At 37.5% G+C, this 24,106-nt stretch overlaps 1 protein-coding gene and 1 long non-coding RNA gene across 2 annotated transcripts; one reads left to right on the top strand and one right to left on the bottom strand.

Annotated features, from left to right (window-relative positions):
• Positions 1-973: 973 nt before the first annotated feature.
• On the bottom strand, positions 974-9,568 carry LOC119480440. Its single transcript, XR_005204926.1, has 3 exons — positions 9,433-9,568; positions 3,541-3,726; positions 974-1,324 (listed from the first exon to the last, which is right to left on the bottom strand). It is a non-coding gene; the product is annotated as an uncharacterized LOC119480440 (long non-coding RNA).
• ankha (ANKH inorganic pyrophosphate transport regulator a) lies at positions 9,510-23,424 on the top strand. Its single transcript, XM_037756639.1, has 12 exons — positions 9,510-10,004; positions 12,559-12,775; positions 12,959-13,077; positions 13,302-13,385; positions 13,472-13,642; positions 14,869-15,003; positions 15,668-15,760; positions 15,843-15,935; positions 20,680-20,809; positions 20,923-21,046; positions 21,257-21,356; positions 22,440-23,424. Exons 1-12 carry the CDS (start codon positions 9,909-9,911, stop codon positions 22,569-22,571), a joined length of 1,494 nt encoding a protein of 497 aa, XP_037612567.1. The 5' UTR covers positions 9,510-9,908; the 3' UTR covers positions 22,572-23,424.
• Positions 23,425-24,106: the final 682 nt, after the last annotated feature.

The following is a 24,106-nucleotide window of genomic DNA, read 5'->3' on the forward strand; positions in this document are numbered from 1 at the left end:
TTAATCACAATCACATTCTACATGAGAGGAACACAATGAGTCAGAAATCACTCCCTATTTGCTTCCTAGTGCACTAAATTTACTTTACATCGTTATAATCAAGTGTTATTTATGCATATACAGTGCCCTCAAAAAGTTCCACAATGCAAAGCAATGCTTCTTGGCAAGACACGTTAATGATAGTGTACAGAATGGGAAAAAATTACAGCAAAACCTCATGCAAAGACAGACGTTTTCAATACCGATTTAATTGTGAATTTGGCCCAAACTAACATCTGTCTCTTTTAAGGTATTTTTGTTCATCTCTTTTTTGAGACTCCTCTCTATGTGGATACACATGATGCCACGATTTCTGATTTTAATTATGTTTGTTTGCCGAACTGTGAATAGTACCTTTGTTCATTTCCTGACAGCCACGTATATTCCAAAAGTACAAAAGTGTATTAACATTTTGCTAAAAAAAAGCAATGCTTCTTCTTTGATAGGTGTAAACAGTTAAGAGTTATGACATTACACCTTCCAGTAATGGTGCAAAATAATCATTCATAAGGGCCTGCAATCTCTGCTCACTACAGGGGGATATAATTGAGTGTAGGGGAACAGTAAATGAGAAAATTACACCAAAGTCACATTCAAAGAGAAAGCAAGTATTCTCACAGAAAGGACGTATTTAACACCTCTAGAATCTGAAGATTAGACCCTTGAAATGTAAGAAAAACTAGAAGATTTTGCCAAAGGAATATTTGCAATAGTTTTAGTGTGTAGAGTGGATATATATATATTACCTTTTTTTTTTATTAAAGGTGCAGTGTTTAGGATCTGGTGGCGTCTAGCGGTGAGGTTGCAGATTGCAACCAACCGAAACATGTCCCTCTCTAGAGCCAGTGTTTGGTTTGTCCGTTCTGGGCTACTGTAGAAACATGACGGACTCTTTAAAGAGGACGATGTAGATATAAACGTATCATTCTAAGGTAATGAAAACACAACTATTCTTATTTTCAGTTGATTATACACTAATGAAAACATACTTATTAATATTATATTCCATTTCTGCCAATAGATGCCCCTAAATGCTACACATTGTTCCTTTAAATCGATCTTTATATCCAGCACGTGATCTACTATCTCTTTTCCATTGAACTCATTTCGATATATAACTGCTGAATGAGTCTGATTTTGAGCACCACCTGTTGCCCTTCTTTCGCCTCCTCCCTGAACTTCCCGTATTTCTGACCACAAATCCAACGTCCTGCGTCCTGTGGCCTCAAACATACAGCACATTCAGCAAACTATACGAGCCCCGCCACGCCAGTCGTTTCCTCTTCTGTGTGCCATGGAACAGAAGAGGAGGAGAGGATGCTGACTTATTGCATCAGTCCCATGGCAGCATGTTAAATTCATTCATACACTGAAAGGCTTACACATCGTCAGCAGACACATATATAGATGAATAGAGGATGTGCTGCGTCTCATACAGTCAGGACACATTCAGCACGATGCCTCGCTATATCAGGCAAGAAATCAATAGCTGTTAAGCTTAGTCGCTGAGATGGAGGCTGCCAACTAAGCAGTCGACAGTGAGAGCATGGCAGATCTGTCTCAAGAGCTAATTGTGTCATTAATTATTGACAGTGACAACAGGCAGTTATTGACACAGCCTGTATAACAGCCACAGGACCTGACCTGCAGTGTGTTCATAGCAACAGACTCACATTTTGGCATTTGGGTGTTAAGATTTGATTTGTGCAAAGAAGATTTCCTGCCAAATCTAAGACTAAATCTGGTCAAAATAAAAGAGAGAGTCGCTATAGATAAATACTTAATTTATTCTCCACTATCTACCTGGAAGAATCCAGCCAACTGTTCTTTTTTATGGTCACATTTTCATTGATTTTGTCTTTAAACATGCACATGTGCAGCAAGACACCACCTTACCCCAACCTTTAAATGTAAACTTAAAACCTACCTATTCAGCTAGGCCTTTGATTAACAATGGTTATCTTATTATTTTATTGTATTTAAGTTGTACAATTTTAAAATACTTTATTGTTATTTTATTAATCACTTATTTTATTATATTTATTTTGTATAATTTTATTTTATTGTTACTTTATTAATCACTTATTTTATTATATTTAATTTGTAAAATTGTATTTTATTGTTACTTTATTAATCACTTATTTTATTATATTTAATTTGTATAATTTATTTTATTAATCACTTATCTTATTGCATTTAATTTGTATAATTTTATTTTATGTTATTGTAATTTTATAATCACTTGTTTTATTTAATTTGTATAATTTTATTTTATTGTTACTTTATTATTCACTAATTTTATTATATTTAATTTGTATAATTTTATTTTATTGTTATTTTAATAATCACTTATCTTCTTGTATTTAATTGTATAATTTTATTATATGTTATTGTAATTTCATAATCACTTATTTTATTATATTTAATTTGTATAAATTGTATATATACAGTATATACATATATTATATGTATTTATTTTATTAATCTAGTTTTTACTTCACACTGTTTTAGTAGTAATGTTATTATAGCTTTTAATTCTATTTTATTACATATTTATAATTTTATTGTCTCACATGCATTGGTCTCAAATTATTATTGTGCCCACTGTAGTAATGGTAGTATGGTAGCATATGTAAACCTGTTTATTGTGACTAATACTTAAAATAATTCTGTTTCCCATATAAATGCCTGATACTTTCTGAGATATAGATATAGATATAAATATAGATATAGATATAGATATAGATATAGGATGGAATTTGTCATGCTTTCTATAACAATGATAGTTGTTTTAGGTGGAACTTAACTGGACAGGGCTGGAGTCTGTAGGGGCATCAAGTATCGGATATATGAGGCACCGGAAGGAGCCAGCGGAATTCACTAGAATGGGAACGTTATTTTTACATGAACTTCCTCTTGTAGTGGCGGGTGTGTATTGATAACACAAGATTATTCCGAGAAAGACGTATAACATAAGAGATCAGTTCCATGTATTCGTCATAAATGGAACTAAACAAACATGTGGCATTATCAGACTGATAACCTTTAACCCATATTGAACCCTTGTGGGCATGTTTGTAAAGGGGAAACTCATGAGTACTCATAGAACCCATTTTCATTCACATATCTTGAGGTCAGAGGTCAAGGGACCCCTTTCAAAATGACCATGCCAGTTTTTCCTCGCCAAAATTTAGCATAAGTTTGGAAAGTTATTTAGCCTCCTTCCTGACAAGCTGATAGGAGCACTGATTGAAGGCAGATTGAGTTCACATGAGACTCGTTTAACTCCAGACAGCACAGGTGGCTCCTCCCAGAGGTCAACAGGGTCATGGCAGACTTTCAAATGTAGTATAACAAAAATAGGAAATTCTATTAAACCGCAGTATTGTAACTTAAAACCATTTTTAGTTTCCTTAATAGTTCCCTTACACTGAATGATAGATAAAATAGCAAGTATAGATAATATATTACTACAAAGAGCACTGGACTTTGCTGCCTTACTGTATCTGGAGTTGTGGTGCAGGTGTGCTCTGTGGAGAGGCACAGGTCAGGTTGTGGTGAGGTAGGGCAGTCGTTGTGTTGTTAATTGGTGGGATGAAGATGACAGCTGTCGGGATTTGTGATGTTTTGTTTTTGATTTGGGGTCCAGAGCCAGACGTCAGGAGATGATGACCCTCCATCACAAAGCTTAAGGGGAGGAGAGAAGAGTAAATCAGCAGGTGAGTGATATACTGCTAAATTGAAAGACAACCTCCACATTGTTTACTCACATATCATCATTCTTTGACTAACATCTGCCAGTTCCTCTCTCTCTGTAGTTTAGTACATGACTAAGGTACAATGATACGCTCCTTCTGTGACAACTCAACATCAGCTGCTTTATTTGATGCTAAATTTGAATATTTTTCCTGAAGTTGGAAAATCCAAGAGGAGGTTTCCACTCCTTAAATGAAGCTCATGATCTGTGTTTAAAAGCCATGTTTTTCATTCTACACATTATTTCTCACTTATTATTAGATGACACTGAAATAAAGGTTTTTGCATATTATTGTGTCGTGCAACATCATTTAAGAAACAACTGATCACATTCATATAGGTAGCACTTAACTCACTTTTAGAGACATGAGTTACCGAACATAAAGGTCGTAACAGAAGCAGAAAGTCCCCTACTCAACTTTTGTTTCCCAACTTTATTGATAAATCAAATACAAACAACAACAATAACATATAAATAAGTTCAAAGAACAAAAAAGGGGGATAAAATGAGGGGGAATCCATTGATGACATTAAAAAATATATTAATAAAGAAACATTGGTTAAAGGGATTATTGTGCAGGAAGTTTTTTACATTCAATAAAAACTTAATACGTAGGAGGATGAAAAAGTAAATAATTTGTAGTATTTCATAGTGTTGCACATATCATTTGGGTACACAAGAGCATACTTAAGGATGTAATCTATTGGGACTTTGACAAATCATCAGGTCACATCGGTGCTGAATAAAATGTCTCTGATGAGGACGAAGTTATACTGTTCACTTTGTGGAGGGTGGGTAGTTTTCAGGGTTTAGCTGTTGATGTACTTTAAACTGAACTGTTTATGACTGAATCAGGTGTATTCTCAGGTACTGTTGCTGACAGCTGTTGCCCCCCTAAATTTCCACTAGAGGGCGAGTTGTATCACCTGAAAATCTACATATAAAAACTCAACATTTAACAACTCTGCTGTTCTCTTGTTCCTTTGATTGACTGGTTTCTCTACTGCACTTACTTATTACTGCACTCTAACTGTATTTCTGCTGTTTTCCATTAGTATTTTTTAATTTAATTTGATCTAATTTCATAATTTTTTCAAAAATCTAATTTTATTCTATCTCAGTTTATTTTATTCTGTTTTATTGCTTACTTTTTTATGTAATTATAATGCTTTTCTTTGACTACGTAAATCAATTATCACTGTGTTTGAAATGTGCTGTATAAATAAAGTTGCCTCGCCTACATTTGTCATTCATTAACAGATATAAATCCCACTTATATTACATCACACCATACTGTGGCTACTATTTATAGTTTTGCACAGCATTTATTTGAAGATTCAACTAATGTGTATACTACCATGTTTTCATTTGAAATTCTTAAGTTATTTCACACTAATAATTTTCTTAAAAACCTTGCAAGGTCTTGACAAAATTTAGTAACATCTATATTTTTAATCTCTGGCTGCCAATACTTAAATTACTGGATAATTTGTAATGCCTGCTAAATGTTTGGCAGCCAAATATGCTTCCTGAAGTCAGAGCACCATAAAACACAAAATGTCTTCATTGTAGTAAATGTTAAAAGCAAATGAAAAAAGCAAACTTGTGAAAAAGACGGCTTCCTACTCCATAAAACACACACAATAGAATATATTTTTACAAGATGGTTTTTATAATCTGGGAAACTTGTAAACACGATTTTCAAAGTCGTGGAACATGTATAGTAAAATGAGCACGTTCATGCCAATACCAGTGATCTTGAGTCGACACCACCTGCGGCTACTGTAAGAATAAAAACAACTCTTCTGAACTACATGACATTATGATTGATACAGATATATATGTGGGGCCCCGACTGTTGCAACATACACACTCAAAGACATTTATACGAGGATACCTGGGCACCGCTCCATGATTTAATAACACAAAATGAGCAGTAGTACACACAGTTGGATGTACGCTGCACTAAAAACCTGCTTGTAAAAGTCAATGATTGACTTTCAAAAGAAAACCACAAAGTCCTCTATTATTGAGTTAGACGTAATGAAATCCTGACATTATAAAAGGATTTATATTGTAGCTTTAGGATTTAACACACAAAGTGTACCTGCAGGTACAAGCTCTTTAGTAAACATCTGACTTCAGTTAGAGCTGCAGAGGAGAGGCATGTCTGCTATCAAAGGTTGTGTCAACTGTTAAAATCACTACCAAAGCTCCCTCAGGCGCCAAACACACACACAAACAACTCTGTGTTTTGACTGAACATTATTCAAAACAGCTCTTACAACAGTAGCATGTTTCCACTTGATATTAACTGTAAATAGACATTATTTATGTGTGCGTGAAAGGGAGACTGCAGAGAATGCAGTGTATTTCAAGTCTGACATTAATGGCTAAATAACTATTCTTTAGGATTCTTCTCAGGTAGAAAACTTCTGCTACTGCAGTAAACTGACCTTGAGTACAGATTTTTTTTATTATTATTTTAGTCAAACTACTGTTTCCAAGGTCAAAATGAAGTTCTATGCTCAAACAAAGGTTGCACAACATAAATGCAATCTGCAATTTATATCTTTCACAATTAAATCAGTTTCTGATGAGTGAAACAGCATTTTATTTTTCTGTTAAGCACCAGAATCAGAATCAGGTTTATTGTCAAGTTTTCACATATAAGGAATTTTAAAGAGCAGAACTTTTGCACACCTGGCAGGACCACAAGTGCGTACATACATACATCAAGTCCCCATTAATATGAGTACGTTTGTCTTTGACCGACATGTGTTTGCAAGAAACAGTTTGTTAACATTCCTGGTTGATTAAAAAGTCTAAATAATGACGGATTATTAATTGATTAGAATCAAATTGTCTCTATCGGCATAACCGCTCTTCTATTTTACACACACTCACTTGCTATGAGACATAAACAAAAGTAACTATATGTATCAGTTTACACATATATTAAGGTAAAATTCAGTCCATTTAAGAGAGTACACGGTTGTTTTGTTTGTCTTTATAGACTCTGATCTCACACACATACTTTCAGCCCATAAAATAAATAAATTCATAAAATTTACATTTTATCAGTTAACTGCAACTGATGTGCATGCTTATCTACAATTTTGTTGACTTTTTCTCAAATATTGTGTTATTATTATTATTATTATTATTAATATTATTATTGTTATTAATATTATTATGTTTTCCTCCTGTTTCATTGATAATTATTTTATTATCTTATCTGTATTTTATTTATTTTGTCGTATGCTCTGTATCTATATACTTTCTTAAAATGCAAATAAAAAACAAAAACAAATGTGATGTGTTTTTTTATTATTAATATTACATTTTCTCCTCTGTTTCATTGATTATTATTTTATCTTATTTTTATTTTATTCTATTTTGTTGTATGCTCCGTAACTACAATTTCTTAAAAAACAAATGCAATGTATTTTTTTTATTAATATTATGTTTTATTCTCTGTTTCATTGATTATTATTTTTATTATATCTTGTTTTTTATTTTATTCTATTTTGTTGTTTGCTCTGTAACTATACAATTTCTTAAAATACAAATAAAAAACAAAAATAAATATTTTTTAAATTAATATTATGTTTTTCTTCTCTGTTTCATTGATTATTATTTTATTCTATCTTATTTTTATTTTATTCTATTTTGTCATATGCTCTGTAACTATATAATTTCTTAAAAAATAATACAATTTTTAAAAATGCAAATAAAAAACAAAAACAAATGTGATGTGTTGTTAAAAAAAACATTAAAATAAATAAAAGTAGAAATGTCTTAGAACTAATTTGCTTTGTCCACCGGGGGTCAGTATTTCACTAAATATTGCCATATCAGGGTTTATTTATTTATTATACATATAATGTTTGTCCCCAAGGGATGTAAACATAAAAAAACTTGTATGGGATCAAACTATTCTAAGATATATTTGTAACATTTAGGTATATGGGGGGTTTATCACCATGTTAATCCATCTGACTCATCTTTGCACCAGAGTCCACTCAAATTTTCCCATATTTAGTGCCATGTACGCACAGAAAAAAATATTCCCAAAAAATATTTGCTTATCCACCACTATATACCAGCTGAAGAAATTCGTACTCAAAACAACAGTGTTTCTATGCCCCTGCTCTAATGTAAACACACATTATGCAGTCCTGTGTGTGTGCAGGCTGATATAATAATAATAATAATAATAATAATAATAATAATAACAGCCAGGTTTATTCTATCTTATTTTTTATTTTATTCTATTTTGTCGTATGCGCTGTAACTATATAATTTCTTAAAATACAATACAAATTTTAAAAATGCAAATAAAAGCAAAAACAAATGTGTTGCTAAAAAACATTAAAATAAATAAAAGTAGACATGTCTTGGAACTAATTTGTCTTGCTTTGTCCACCAGGGTCAGTATTTCACTAGATATTGCCATATCATGGTTTATTTGTTTATTCTACATATAATTTCTGTCCTTTTTTTATGTAAACATAAAACAACTTGTGTGGGATCAAACTATTCTAAGATATATTTGTAACATTTAGGTGTATGGGGGGGTTGTCACCATGTAAATCCAGCTGAAGCTCTTTGCACCAGACTCCAGTCAAATTTTCCCATATTTAGTGCCTTGTACATACAGAAAAAAATATTCCAAAAAATTATTTTCTTATCCACCATTACATGCCAGCTGAAGCAATACGCATTCAGAACAAATAACTATATAATTTCTTAAAATAGAATATATATTTTTTAAAATGCAAATAAACAACAAAAACAAATGTGATGTGTTGTTAAAAAACATTAAAAATAAATAAAAGTAGACATGTCTTGGAACTAATCTGCTTTGTCCACCAGGGGTCAGTATTTCACTAAATATTGCCATATCAAGGTTAATTTGTTTATTCTACATATACTTTCTGTCCTCACAGGATGTAAACATAAAACAACTTGTATGGGATCAAACTATTCTCCTCTCCATGGGGGTTTATCACCATGTAAATCCAGATGACCATCTTTGTACCAGACTCCATTCAAATGTTCCCATATTTAGTGCCTTGTACATACAGAAAAAAATATTCCAAAAAATGATTTGCTTATCCACCACTATATACCAGCTGAAGCAATTCGTACTCAGAACAGCACTATATTTCTATGCTCCTGTTAAAAAAACATTAAAATAAATAAAAGTAGACATGTCTTGGAACTAATTTGCTTTTTCCACCAGGGGTCAGTATTTCACTAGATATTGCCATATCATACCATTTATTTGTTTATTCTACATATCATTTCTGTCCTCACAGGATGTAAACAAAAAACGACTTGTATGAGATCAAACTATTCTCCTGTTATTGTTAAGATATATTTGTAACATTTAGGTCCATTGAATCCAGCTGACCATCTTTGTACCAGACTCCATTCAAATTTTACCATATTTAGTGCATTGTACGTACAGATTTTTTTTTGTCCAAAAAATAATTAGCTTATCCACCATTACATGCCAGCTGAAGCAATTCGTACTCAGAAAAACACAGTTTCTCTGCTCCTGCTCTAATGTAAACACACATTAATGCAGTCATGTGTGTGTGTGTGTGTGCAGGCTGTGATAATAATACCAGCCAGGTTTAGACTTGCTTGATGATGTCACGGCCGGGATGCCTGGCCCCACGTGCGGGCAGCAGTTGTGTTCCAGCCTCGGGGAGAAGGTCGACAACAACCGGAGCGCAGTCAAATGCGGCGCAGTCAAAAAACGGAGCTAAACTAATCCAATTATCGCTTTTATCCAAAATCTGACCCGGCAGAAACCTTGAGACGCTTCCTCTCTCAAATTCGGCGCTGTTTTTTTTTATGTCCGCTTGCGTCTCCCTCCACCCCCACCCCCTTTTTGTGATGATGATTTGCGAGGAAGATGCGCCTGTGTGAGATTTCCGTTGACCTTCGCCTCCGTTCAGCAGCAGCAGCATCGACGCATTGTGAAGCGCTCCAGACGCTTATATCCTCCCTTTTTCTCCCCTTTTTCGCCTGTAATTTTCCTTTTTAATCAATCAAGACCGAGGCAGATGCCCCTCGCTCTGTCCTCCCGGCTTGTACTATGGTGGAGTTTCCATCTCTCACTCCTTACTGGCCTCTCATCCGCTTTCTGGTGCCTCTGGCGATCACCAACGTTGCCATCGACCTCGGCGAACAGGTAACTAACGGCTTTTATGCTCTCAGTGTTAACGGCTGTTTTGCTCGCGCTGTTAACGGCTGTTTTTAAATATTTTTAAATGTTTGTCAGTTGGCGACGGTTGGCGACGGTTGGCTTGTGTTAGCTAGCTAGTGAAGACAGCCAGTATATATACATTATTTAAGGAGGTAAAAGGCCTCTTGTTTATTCTGTTTTTATCACTTCTGTCACTGTCATTGAGCTACTGCGGGTTTTATATCTTATTATCAAGCCTCTCCCTAAACAAAACAAGCATGATTTGACATTTTATATGCAGAAAATAATCAGTAAATCAGAATTTACAGGCCTTGTTTATATGGATTATGTATATTTCCTTTCATATATAAGTCCCATTTCCTACCAGAGAGACACCAGAGCAGATGGAGTTAAAAAGACACACATTGGGGCTGGGTTTGGCATGATTTTATATTTTAATAATCAGGAAAATCTGAATTTAAAGAGGCCTTGTTTATGGATATCATGGTGGATCCTTTCAGTCCCATTTCCTGTCCTCTCTCTCAACCACAGCAGATAGTGCGAGAGTTAAAAGGAACACACATTGTGGCTGGGTAGATGTTAGGATTAAGCTTATGTAATGTCTCTGTTTAGCTGGTTTAAATATAGTACACACTGTCCTGCAAAAAAAGGGGGAAGTATGTGAATGGAGTGTTTCCTGTCCAGACATTATGATTGTGCACATCAAAGGTCTATTTTTTATTGTGACTGTAAAGCACATTATTCAATGCAAGGCTGGTTGTGGAGAGCCATCTGGTTATAGAGATAAAGTTAAAGGAGACATCTCATGCTTCAGGTTCATGCTTGTATTTTTGGGTTTCTGCTAGAACATGTTTACATGCTTTAAAGGGACTGTTTGTAAGAATCAGAAATGCTTGTTAACAGCGACACCTGTGGCCGCTAAGTCAACGGAAGTCAGCGTCCTGTTGCTCGCGCTTGTGCTCGCTCTACATAGACATGAACGAGCATCGCTCAAAACAGTGAGGCGACACACGTCAGCTAAAACCACAATATCACTCTGTATTTCACCTGCTTGGCAGTAAAGTTATAGCTGGCCAGACGAAGGTCTCTCCATGAATCACTGCTGATCCTAGTGTTGGCTTTTCCTGCTTCAGCCTCCCGACCGCGGCCGGAGAGAACGGGAGACACCGGCCCCCGGTCGGAGACGATAACGTTTCTCTCCGCGGAGCCCCGTCACTTCACAAGACACGGGAAACCTCTGTTGGTCTGGAGGAGCTGCAGCATTTATTTCTGCGCAAACGTCCACTGTACGTTTGCGCTATTCACTAGATATCTATTCACTAGATAATCTCAGAGCTACGAAGTCTTCTGCAGTGTGTAGTGTGCGCGCATGCACGTGAGGTGGAGCGAGTTGAGTGAAGGCAGGCAGGCAGAGGAGCAGAGGAGCAGAGTACAGCAGAGACTCCGGCTCTGGAGACCAAAGCTACGGTCTCCCCCGCGTACTCCGACCGCAGCCAACACTGGTTAGCAAGACGGGCTTCACTAGATATAACTTTGGTGCTTCCGTGTAGTTTGTGTTGGAGTCTTGTCTGAACAGCGTAGCCACAGGCGAGCGTGCATGGAACACCGACCCGGGTAATTTATACATGTAAGAAGTTACAAACAGTCCCTTTAATGTTCAAAAAACACATTATTTTCCTCATACTGTCTGTCTGTTTATACCTGTTTTCACGCTCTGTCTGTAACGCTCCGTTTTAGCGCATTTCAACGGAATGGCAACGGGATTGCGTTGCTAGGAAACAGCTTGGGGTCCATGTTTACATCCTGTCAGCTGATGTCATTCACATACACTGCAACCAGGAAATAAACTGGGACACAGTTAGTATGTTTACGTTTAAAACTGTGAAATGGTCTAAATATTGTAGATTTGTGACATCACAAAGGGACAGAAATCCTAACGGCTTTTTTCAAACGCACAGTTTCTGAAAACGGACTGTGTGTATTTCTCCGTGGGTTGAGTGTTATTTATAGATAGATAGATAGATAGATAGATAGATAGATAGATAGATAGATAATAACTTTATTGATCCTGAGGGAATTCAAGTTTCCAGCATCACAGTTCCATAGTGCAAAAATATGTTAGTAAAAAGGCAGTAAAAAAGTTAGTAGTGCAAAGTACAAAGTACAAAAAAATATACCAGCTATAAAAATACAAGGAGATGAAGAAAACTGTTAAAACTGAATATAGTGCAGGGTAACAGCTGTGTTACATGACTATTAAAAAACTGAATATAGTGCAGAAGAGGCTGCTACTCCAGTAGCTTAGTCTATGAAAGTGCACTGTATGCATTATTATCTGGCCTGTTTTGGTACTTTCACAGTATTTATATATCACTTAAACCTATTTTATAATATAAAAGACATGTAAATCTCACTTTTTACAATATGGGACCTTTAAGTCATGGTCATGTGGGCTGGTCACGCTGCCATACTGAACTTCTCTAACCCCTCTCTCTCATTCCACCTGACACCTTAACCCTCTCCGTGATCTCTTTTCCAGGCCCTCAACAGGGGCATAGCCACAGTCAAAGAGGATGCGATCGAAATGCTGGCCAGCTACGGCCTGGCCTACTCCCTGATGAAGTTCTTCACCGGACCCATGAGCGACTTCAAAAATGTGGGTTTGGTGTTTGTCAACAGCAGGAGGGACCGGAGGAAGGCGGTGTTATGCATGGTGACGGCCGGAGCCATCGCCTTCATCCTTCACATCTTGATAGGTGTGTGTTTTAAAGGGGGTTGTTTGTGCACACGCGGGATGACACGCTGCGCTTAAACCGCAGACGTTTTTTGGTGTTTTGTGGCAAACCTTCTTTTTCATTACTGTCATTCTGGGGAAGATCACAATCTGCTGCTGCTCAAAACAGATAACCTCTACTCACTTCCTCTTTTTTTCTCTGTAGCTTACACAGATTTAGGATACTACATCATTAATAAGCTCCACCATGTGGATGAATCTGTGGGGCGCAAGACAAGAAAGGCTTTCTTATACCTGGCTGCATTCCCTTTATTGGATGCAATGGTGAGTGGCACAGTATAGAAGGATTATTCCACACTATAGTAGTAGATTTAAACACACCTGACCTAGAAATAGCTGGTTTTTAATCCTCCATCCATGCTGGTTTAAAGTGATAATGTTTGCTGCTTTAAACTCTCTATAGCCTTGTCATCCAGCTGTGGTTGAGAAAATGTCCAAAATAGAGCATTTGTTTTGGGATAACGCTGCCCATTGTTCTGTTTTTGAAGGCGTGGATCCATGCAGGGATACTTCTCAAGCACAAGTACAGCGTCATAGTAGGCTCAGCCTCCATCTCTGATGTTGTGGCCCAGGTAACAAGATTTAGTATTTTTAATTTAATGCAGAAAAGAGAGTTAGTTGGTTGATATTAATCGTCGCTGTTTTTTGTTTCCTGCAGATTGTGTTCGTGGCCATTCTCCTCCACAGTAACCTGGAGTGTGTGGAGCCTCTACTCATCCCCATCCTCTCCCTGTATATGGGTGCCTTGGTCCGCTTCAGCATCGTCGGTCTGGGTTACTACTGTAACATTCACGACAACATCCCGGACTCTAGCGGACTGGATGTGGGCGTAAGTGCTGTCTTTTTGTTAGGGGTGGGGGGAAAAAATTGATTCACTAATGTATCGCAATTTTGAAATTGATTTCTTTATTGCCAGAATCGATATATTTGCTTCATTTGAGTTTATGCAGAGGTAGGAGGAAGTTACCGCTTTTATTGTTGTAGTCTGAGTAACGTGACGTCATATCCGTTCCGTATACGTCACCAAAACAAACCGCAGCGGGCCGAGGTGAGCTGAAAACGACCAATTAAATCCAAAGTGGTAAACACTACACATACAGTAAAGTATGGAAACACTTTGGGTTTCACACATTACCAGGAAAAGCAGAGCTAGACATCATGGCTAAAGCTGCATGCTAACTCTGTCATAGACATGAAAAGTTATCGCATTGCGGTAACATGCAGACAAGCCAGACGTCACTCTCTTCTCCGTGTTCAAATGGGCCGACGCTACAACTGTAGAGCACCAATATACTGACATTTATGTTTAATGCACTCAAACTGCCCCGATGGAGCTGACCATGGATGTATAAAGAGAACGAAGCTAACGTGAGCTAGCGATGGACTTGGCAAAGTTAGCGGAAGTATACACGCGTGACTACGTCCGTTTTTCAAAATAATGTGTTAACAAATGGAACTGTATATAGAAAATACATATGTGGAAATAAGACTGATTGGATTATATTCACCGAAAGTATAAAACATTACATGTCCCTTATAAACTAAAAGAAACTACTAATTTGTGAGGGAAATGTCTTTATTCTTTGATTTTTGGGTTGCTGGAAAAATAATTAATAAATAATCCCTGACAAGACTGATGTATTTGACTTCAGGACATCTCTGTCTACATACATGCTGAAAATCAAACATTTTACTGTATTAAATTAAATATTTTTCCAAAGTAAAAAGCCCCTAGAAGTGTTTGATTAAACTTTTTTCCCATGGTCTAGTGCAATAAATCGTAATATTGAATCACAATACCTAAAAATCGCAATACATGTTGAACTGGCACCGAAGTATCCTGATAGTATTGAATCGGGAAATAGATGTGTTCCAGCCCTAATTTTTATTGTTCAAATTTTTAGTTTTTGTTAAAGGAGAAAAATAAAAAGTGTATTGACCTTTTTACCTGAACTCAAAGGATGATGGAGTTAGTTGAATTTTGTAATGATAAAATAAGGATTTTTCTAAAACAAGAGTGATTTATTTTCTGGGATATGTCTTTGCTCCCTGCAGGGCGATGCCACTATCAAGAAGATGCTGAGTTTCTGGTGGCCCCTGGCCCTCATCCTGGCCACTCAGCGCATCAGCCGACCCATCGTCAACCTCTTTGTGTCTCGCGACCTCAAGGGGACCGCTGATGCCACAGAGGTAATTTAAATTCACTAAACGTATCTGAACTCTCCTTCTAGAAAGCATTTTCCTGCAATTTGTTAAAGTGACCAACTCTTTTTTTTTTTTTTTACATTTAATCTGGATGTTATTTATAAAGCTGACAGAAATGACTTGATAGTAATAGTAGTATAATTATAGGCTGTTGGTTCGACATCATTACGAGGGACTTTACAGCTTTCCCTCAAGTTATTGCAGATGAAAAGCCAGATGCTAACAAACTCCCTCTGGAGCTTTCTGGCTCACAGAGACCCTAAACTACTAGAGACAATACAAAGCTGTTTACCAGAACCAACTGGAAATCATTGACAACACTGGCTGCCAGTGGTTTGGGTGATTCACCATGTTCATGTGGAACTCAGGGCATGATTACACTGAGTGAAAACATTCCTACATGGCGCTACTGTTCCTGCGTAAAGCCTGACACTGCCCGTTGTTGTTGTTCGGGGCACAATGACGAGCTCCAGGCTGTTATCCAATCGTAAACTTGTGAAAAAAAAAAAGCCACATGCCGCTGGGAAAGTGAGAGACGCACGTGTTGCTTCCATGCCTGCTATTGTTGGACAGCTGTCATTAATTTAACGATGGTATTTTCGACATTAAAGTGGTGGCGTGCTGGTGACTTATTGCTTTGTGGTTCCAGGCGGTGGCTGTCCTCACGGCCACATACCCCGTAGGTCACATGCCCTACGGTTGGTTAACTGAGCTGAGAGCAGTGTACCCCGCCTTCGACAAGGTAATCCACACTCCCACATTACTGGTGTTTGCTACAGTGGGAACAGTTTACGCCACTAATATTTCTCATTTCTCATCAACAGAACAATCCCAGCAACAAGCTGAACGCTGGCACCCCCGTCACCAAGACACATATTAAAAAGTTTACATTCTGCTGTCTGGCTCTGTCACTCACGGTAAGATGAGCTTCTTTTTTTAAGGCGCTTACTTTTACTCTCAGAATATGGCAGGAATTATCTCAGAAAGAAGGTGTGGTTAGCAGTTGGTTTTCATGCTCTGTGTGGAAACAATCCTGAACGTCTGGCTGGAATTTTTGAGGAAAAATGAATGCGGTTTTAGAGGTGAAACGATTAATCAAATGACGGAAAAATGAATCTGCAACAATTAAACAAAACTGCCAAACATTTTTATAGTTTTATACATTTTGACTCTTGATTTTGATGCAGCTCTCTCAATGAACTTACACAGAATATAAATAACAGCTAGGAACAACAGTCACCAAAAATAAAAAATAATACAAAAATAAAAATAAAATGTCTATATACAAGTCAAGTGTTCTGGAAGTTTTAAACAATACAAATAGTGCAAAGAAATAAAAACTGGCTAGATATACATGGACTGGTGATTATGTACAGTATGTACATGTGAAGATACTATATATATCTATATACTGTATGTACAGTGTGTAGGATTTATATTTACAGTGACAGGTGTGGACATAGTACAATATGTACATACAGTGACAGATGATATGTGCATATTACACAAAACTGAATTAAAGACTGTAAATTATAATCTAAAAATGTACAATAAAGACTAAAGTATAAAAAATGTGCATTAAAGACTGTAAATTATAATATAAAAATGTACAATAAAGACTGTAAGGTATAAAAAATGTGCATTAAAGACTGTAAATTATAATATAAAAAATGTGCATTAAAGACTAAATTATAATATAAAAAATATGCATTAAAGACTGTACATTATAATCTAAAAATATGCATTAAGGACTGTACATTATTATCTAAAAGTGTACAATAAAGACTAAAGTATTAAAAATGTGCTTTAAAAACTGTAAATTATAATCTAAAAAATGTGCATTAAAGACTGTACATTATAACCTAAAAGTGTGCATTAGAGACTATAAAGTATAATCTACAAATGTGCAAAAATGTGCATTGAAGGCTGTAAATTATAATCTATAACGGCAGCAGCGGATATTTGGTGTTAGAGGGTTGATGACTGATTAGGCGTTTGGCTCGACCTTCTCAGATGTGAGGATTTGCATCTTTTCTCTTTGTCATATCATTATAAATTATAGAGAAAATGCTGACTATATTCTGACAGTTTATTAGCTAAACAATGCATTAAAATGTTGCTTAAGGTTTACTGAAGTCATCCAGTTTCCTTTCAGTCATTGCTGTAATGTAGACACAGTTATTCAAGCATATGGACCCTCCCTGGTAGTTGATACAGCCAGCATGGAGTTCCACTATTCACTTTCATAATAGGCAGTTATACACTTGTAGAGTATTTGTTTACAGTCTGTGGTGTCCTTCATTGAGATTTGACCTCTCCTACAGTTGGTGTCAGTTTTCCTACCATGGCGTCCTACAACTACCTCATATGCAAAGCAAGTTCTTTCAAAAATACATTAGAAATACCTGATTATACCGCTTAACCATGTATTTTCAACAACTTGTTGAAAATATATGTATTATGGCTTGTTCTCTGGGGTCGTAAAATCTATTTCTGCCCATGCTGATAAAAACACATCTCCAACGGGCAGAACGTTTTCCCCAAAACATCTCTGCTATGTTTACCTTTTTCTAATCCTGCTGCACCACAGATTGAGAGACACTGTACTGTACGGTCAGGGTTCACTTCCAGGACTGACAAAACTAGTTCAGTGCCTGCAGAAACATGTTGTGACACAGTTCCTGCAGAGCTTTGCCAAATGTACTTCTGTCAAAGTTGCTCCACTAAATAATCTCTGAACTTGACTTGCTTTCTCAGAGTCAAGGCTAAACTTAAAACGGTCCTAAGTTAATTATGCTGGTGCACTAATGCTCAGAGTGATGGGGGTTCACAGCTTAGTGGCAGGCGTACTGAATGTACTTTTCCTTTGCCGCCCTGTTGTGGTTTCAGGTTGCAGAGAGAGGGAGACACATTAGGGTGGAATTTGTGAAGAGGCTAAGGGCCTTTTGTTTCACCCTCAACACTCCCACCCAAGCTTTACGAGCTTATTAAAATAGGCATTCACGTAAAACATATCAGTTAACACTTTCCTAAAGCCCCTTGCAGGTGTACTTTTTCTGCTTAGTAATGAGCACTGCAGTCACACTACAGTATGTACGCTGCTGCTGCTGCTGCTGCTGCTCTGTGATTTTGTTTTTCAGCAAAATGTTGCATAATTATGCCACTGCATGATCCAGGCGCTCCGATCATATTTGCGAAGTGAATCAAGGTTAAGTAAAAAAGGAACCTTTGCCCCAGTTAGTTGGCATAACAGCCCGAATAAGAAAAACAGGAAGTTTGTGGCCAAGGTTGGGTTTTTAAGGGGGAGGAGGAGGAGGAGGAGGAGAAGGAGGAGGAGGAGGGTTGCACTCCAGATGTGGGATTCCAGAGCTGTGTGTGTGTGTGTGTGTGTGTGTGTGTGTGTGTGGGGGTTGAAAACACAATCTGACAGCTCTCATGCCGGGGCTTGTTCTGATTGCACATGGAGGCAGACAAACGGGTATTTGAGAACGAACCGTTCTGCAACTTTATGAAAACAGACTGTCGAGGCAGCGAGCGTGGATGTCTCACCTTGTTTAGACAAACCACAGCTGAGTCAGGGGGAGACGGCGGTTTCGCTTGAGCCAAACAAATTAGTTATGTGCCTCCATCTCGCTAAAGTAATGATAGACGGTAAGGCGATAGCAAATGATATCATCAGGTACAGGTAATCTTTTCCTATATTTTGGTTGAGGGGATCAAAAACCACAAAACCACATCAAAGGCTTTTGAGCAATTCATCATTTCCTACTCCATGTTAAATTCTCTAAGCGTAGAGAGTGAGATGGTGAAAGGTTTATGGCATTAGTCTGGGAGATATGTGCTTCAGTGTATTCAGAATATTGTCAGCAGCATAAGACAATTTAACATTTATTCATTTGGCAGACACTTTTGTCTAAAGTGACGTACAAATTAGGTATAATCCAATTTCGTCTTAAGGCTGGCCCTCACTAGAAAATGTGAGAGACCCCACACATAACGACGTGTTAGGTTAAATTTAACAGGTTTTTTTCAATAACAGATGACATTCATGAACAACAAAATTCCTGATTCACCAAACCGGAAATCTCGCGAAATCTCTCGCGATCAAATGTGACTTTAGTGTAAACAAACATGGCGGACAACCGGCGGGAAGAATTAGCGATGTTAACTTTTGTACTACTTTGTACTGAAAATTCACAAAGAAAAGAACAACATATGTATGAAATCATAGAGACACGTTAAATAAACACATTTTTTTTACGACGGCAAACACACAACATGTCGTCTGTTTGGAAGTTCTTCAGTGTGAGTGAAGAAGACAAAGCTCGCAATTTGTCACAACTGCAAGTCCAAAATAAGCCGTGGAGGAACAACCCTAAAAACATTTGGTACAAATAACTAAATCAGACTCTTATTATTTTGTAATTTAGTCCCATGATGCTGCTCACTGCTAGCACATTATGGTGCGTTTAAGCTCTACTCAGTAAAAATAAACATTGGACAATGGTAAATAATAACTATCATGATGCGTTCAAATGTAATCTTGTAAATTGTAGTTTTTGGCGAAAATCTTGAATAAATGCAGCTGTTTGAATGAGATGTTTTCACAGCTATATAAAATATATATTAGAGAGGGGAAATTAAAACAATTTAGAGTTTTTGACAGTTGGAATGGAGCATAACATGGAAGTGAAAGCAGCGCTCTGTTGTCCCTAAAATCTCTAAATAATCTTGATCTCAATATTGATCGTGGTTATCATTTTGGCCATAATCGTGCAGCCCTAAACATGGGTAACCTGAGTCTGCTTAAACATTGTGGGGAAGGTACCTGAAGCCAGTGTTCAGGGATGGAAGACAACAGTATGTCCAACTCATCAACAAAATTGCACAACTGTCCTGTTGAAGAGTAAATAACAATGAAAGAGATTCTGACCGCAGCTGGTGGTATTCAAACAAGGAACGGTTTTAAATAGAGGGGATAATTTGGGTGAATTTGCATTTGTCGGAAATTAGAAATGCGTGTTTTACCTCCAGAACAGAAAGCATGATTGGAGTAGCAGTGTTTTTCGGACGTATCCAAGTTTCAGTGGGCTAGTGAGTATAATATGTGACTGGACTGCAAAGACAGGGATGAAATCAGCTTTATTGACAACAGACTGGCCTGAGAAAGAGGTAGAAATGAGCGAGGACTGCTGGAAAGTCTGGAGGTTTTTAATATTAAGTAGTTTTTTGCATAGCTGTTAGATTTGCGTTTGCTTTGAATGAATATTCTGGAAAAACACCTTTTATGGATCTCTAGGCCCCTTGGTGCTCGTTCCAAGTTTGGATTTTAATACAATTTTAAATAAATGGATGTATCATTCATGTTCAGATCAGACAGGTTTATACTTCTGTTTAATACGTGCTTATAATACGGTAACAGCTCTGAGATGCTTTGGTATAATGTTGCACGTGCCTTGGCGACTGCTTCCAGAAACAATAACATTGTCTGTCGTGTGTTTGCTCGCTCGCTTGTTTAATGTGAGCTTCAAAGCTCCCACATTCAATCTGATACCCCCTTGAGTTAATGAACTAATGAAATCTAATGAGGAGCGCCGGGCGACTCTATTGTGGTGCAGCGAACGCAGAAATTAATTTGCTTTTGTTCATTTCTGTGTCCAGCTTTGCTTCGTGATGTTTTGGACTCCGCACATATCAGAGAAGATCCTGGTTGATATCATCGGGGTGGAGTTCGCCTTCGCTGAGCTTTGTGTGGTCCCGCTACGAATCTTCTCCTTCTTTCCGCTGCCGGGTAAGACACTCCATTAGATGTTTTTCAAGCTGCTTTTTCCTTCCTGCTGCGGGTTTAGTCGAGGCGTAGCTCGGACCAGTGGGGTGATGTTTCCACTTTGTGTCTGTTTTCAGTGACTGTTCGGGCTCATTTGACTGGATGGCTCATGACCCTGAAAAAGACCTTTGTGCTGGCCCCCAGCTCGGTTCTCCGCATCATTGTCCTCATCACCAGTCTAGTTGTGCTGCCTTATATGGGGTAAGTCAACACTTCAGAGAACAGTGTCAGGGTCACAGAGGTCAGCACTGTGACTCAGGCTTACTGTGCCATTTCACACAGTATGGTGGGTTATTCTGTAGAATGCTTTTTATATTCTGATTCCTTTTTTACTCCTGGAAACAGGAACAGAAGGATGATTCACTTCCTTACTTGTAAAATAATGCGTCATTATGATCCTTTGTATTTCAGGGTTCACGGGGCCACGCTCGGGGTTGGTTCCCTCCTGGCCGGTTTCATAGGAGAGTCGACAATGGTTGCCATAGCAGCGTGCTATGTTTATCGACAACAGGTGAGAACACCTGCGTTGAGGTCATTGCAAACATGAGAGTGCACACCTTATTCTGTTGCTTTCTGCAAATCCCATCAGCGTGTTGCTCACTTATTATGAGCATTGTGTTTAGTTTGAATATGGAAGTAACTGATCACAAATGAATTGCACATTTTTTATCTGTTCAAAATGTACCTTAAAGGGAGATTTGTCAAGTATTTAATACTCTTATCAACATGGGAGTGGGTCAATCTGCTGCTTTATGCAAATGTATGTATATATTTATTATTGGAAATCAATTAAACCCTCACAGGTACTGCATTTAGCATAAAAAATATGCTCAAATCATAACATGGTAAACTGCAGCCCAACAGGCAACAACAGCTGTCAGTGTGTCAGTGTGCTGACTTGACTATGACTTGCCCCAAACAGCATGTGATTATCATAAAGTGCATGTCTGTAAAGGGGAGACTCGTGGGTACCCATAGAACCCATTTTCATTCACATATCTTGAGGTCAGAGGTCAAGGGAATAGAGTGTTGTTGGCAACAGCTTGACTTTATTCCTTTTAAAGAAAGAAACTTTTGTTACCTTTGGACCGAGCCATGCTAGCTGCTTCCACTTGTTTCCAGTCTTTGTGCTAGGCTAACTGGCTGCTGGTTGTAGCTTCATATTTAACGGACAGATATCTCATGGATCTTCTCATCTAACTCGCAGATATAAAATGTATTATGTTGAACTATTCCTGTAATACCAAGAGTGATTCAAACATCCTTCATATCTGTACTTCCATACTGACACATATTACTCCCTCATTGACGGGAGATTTGCACATGATGCAGAACAATATACTCCATTTATGATCTGAACAGTCACGTGTTTCTATGTTCCCACTTAACCATTTTCAGAAAGAGCCTACTGTGCTCACGTACAACTCTTCTAATATTCCAATTTGTGTTTCCAGTTTGTAGTTAGTGCAGATAACCAGAAGCATATGATGTTATTGGTTTCAGGAGGCTCTGCATGCTCTTTATACTATCATGTACATGTGAGGACTGGATTACTCACCCAGTTATACTGGTTTCTTTCTCGCCGTTTCTGCAGAAAAACAACGAGATGTCCAATGAGCTGGTGGTGGAGGGCGAGGACGCCGCCCCGATGAGCGAGGTGTGCTCCAGGACGCAGATGGACGCCATCGAGGAGCTCCAGGAGGAGGAGGAGGAGCAGGAGGAGTGAACTGGTGAAGCCGACACTCCATGTGGGACTTTGCTGAAGAGGAGTGTTACAGTGCTGGAGAGGAGAGAGAGAGGACCCGAGTATTGTTTGGTTTCAGAGGTTCTCCCCCGACAGACTTTGAATAAGAGTAACGAGGTCTCCGTCACGTCGACCCGCACACCACTAAAAAAACGCACACTGTAAAGAAAGCCATGCACCTCCAAGTGTTCATCCATCAGTGTAAATACCGTGATGTCTTCCGACCTTTTCTTCAGTTCTCATAGTTTTTGCATCATCAATTCAAGCCGGTGTATTAACAACCATCATGTGTTTACTGGTAAACAAGGGAAAACGACGCGGGAGAACTCTTCCTCCTCAGCAGCGAGGATGAAAAAACGTCTGTCGAGTGCTAGTGGAGTTGCCAAAAATACAGAGTTCATTATTTTATGTTATTTTATCAAGACTAAGCGGCAAGGGCCTTGCTTGAATTCAAATATAGACATGTTGTGGGACTTGTTGGGTTGTGCAATCGTATTTTACATACAACGGTGTACAGATTATTGTTGTTTTCTATAGGTAATGCAATGTGTATATTTAATTGCCCAGAGGGGTCAGGAATCCCTCGTTATATCATTGCGTGTGTTACAGAATACAGTTATGATTGTTCACTTTCCATGCAGTCTGGGAGTCCATCTACTTTGTTTTGCCAAGCATTTTCCTGGTAGTATTCAGACTGTCGTACGTACTGTATATACTGTATAGGCATTCTTATTTGGCAAATAAATTGCTTTATTATTAACCCTTGTTTTGTTGACATTGGCTTTAAGGAACTCATTGTTTGGGGTCCCAAATAGTCATTAAATTATAAAAAAAATTGTTGATTTTTGAGAAATGATTGACTAGTTCCCAGTGATTACCAAATCATATGTTTTGCTTGAAATACACATTCCCAGACCCCACTGCTGTATGCATAAATATAGGAATTTGAAAATAACCTACCTATAAAATAACTCAGTATCCTCCCCGTCTTTAACACAAACCAGTTTTGCACATTTGATGAAGGTGACAAAATACGGAAATAACCATAAGTTATTACACCAAATAAGGAACTATTTCCTGTTTATATGGTGCTATGCATGAACACATTTGTTTTGCTTGCCAAAAAGTAATTGACAGACAAAACAAATGTACAGTTTGTTATCCTACTACTAGAGCTACAACCATTAATCGATTAGTTGTCAACTATTAAATTAATCACCAACTATTTTGATAATCGGTTTTGAGTAATTCTTTAAGAAAACAAAAAAAAATTCTCTGATTCCAGCTTCTTAAATGTGAATATTTTGAAGTAAACAGTATGTATACAATATACATGAACGAAACATGGACGCCTGAGTATATCTCTATGAATTGTATCATTAATTGTGTATTTTCATTACACTAATTTAATTATTATTGAATTAGTTGTAGTAAAGAGTAGTAGAATACATTCAGTTGCATCATTATCTATGGGATTTTTGTTATAATGGTGATATTGCTTATAATATAATTTTGGG

This window comes from Sebastes umbrosus, chromosome 21 (genome assembly GCF_015220745.1).
Source record: "Sebastes umbrosus isolate fSebUmb1 chromosome 21, fSebUmb1.pri, whole genome shotgun sequence".
NCBI lineage: Eukaryota > Metazoa > Chordata > Actinopteri > Perciformes > Sebastidae > Sebastes > Sebastes umbrosus.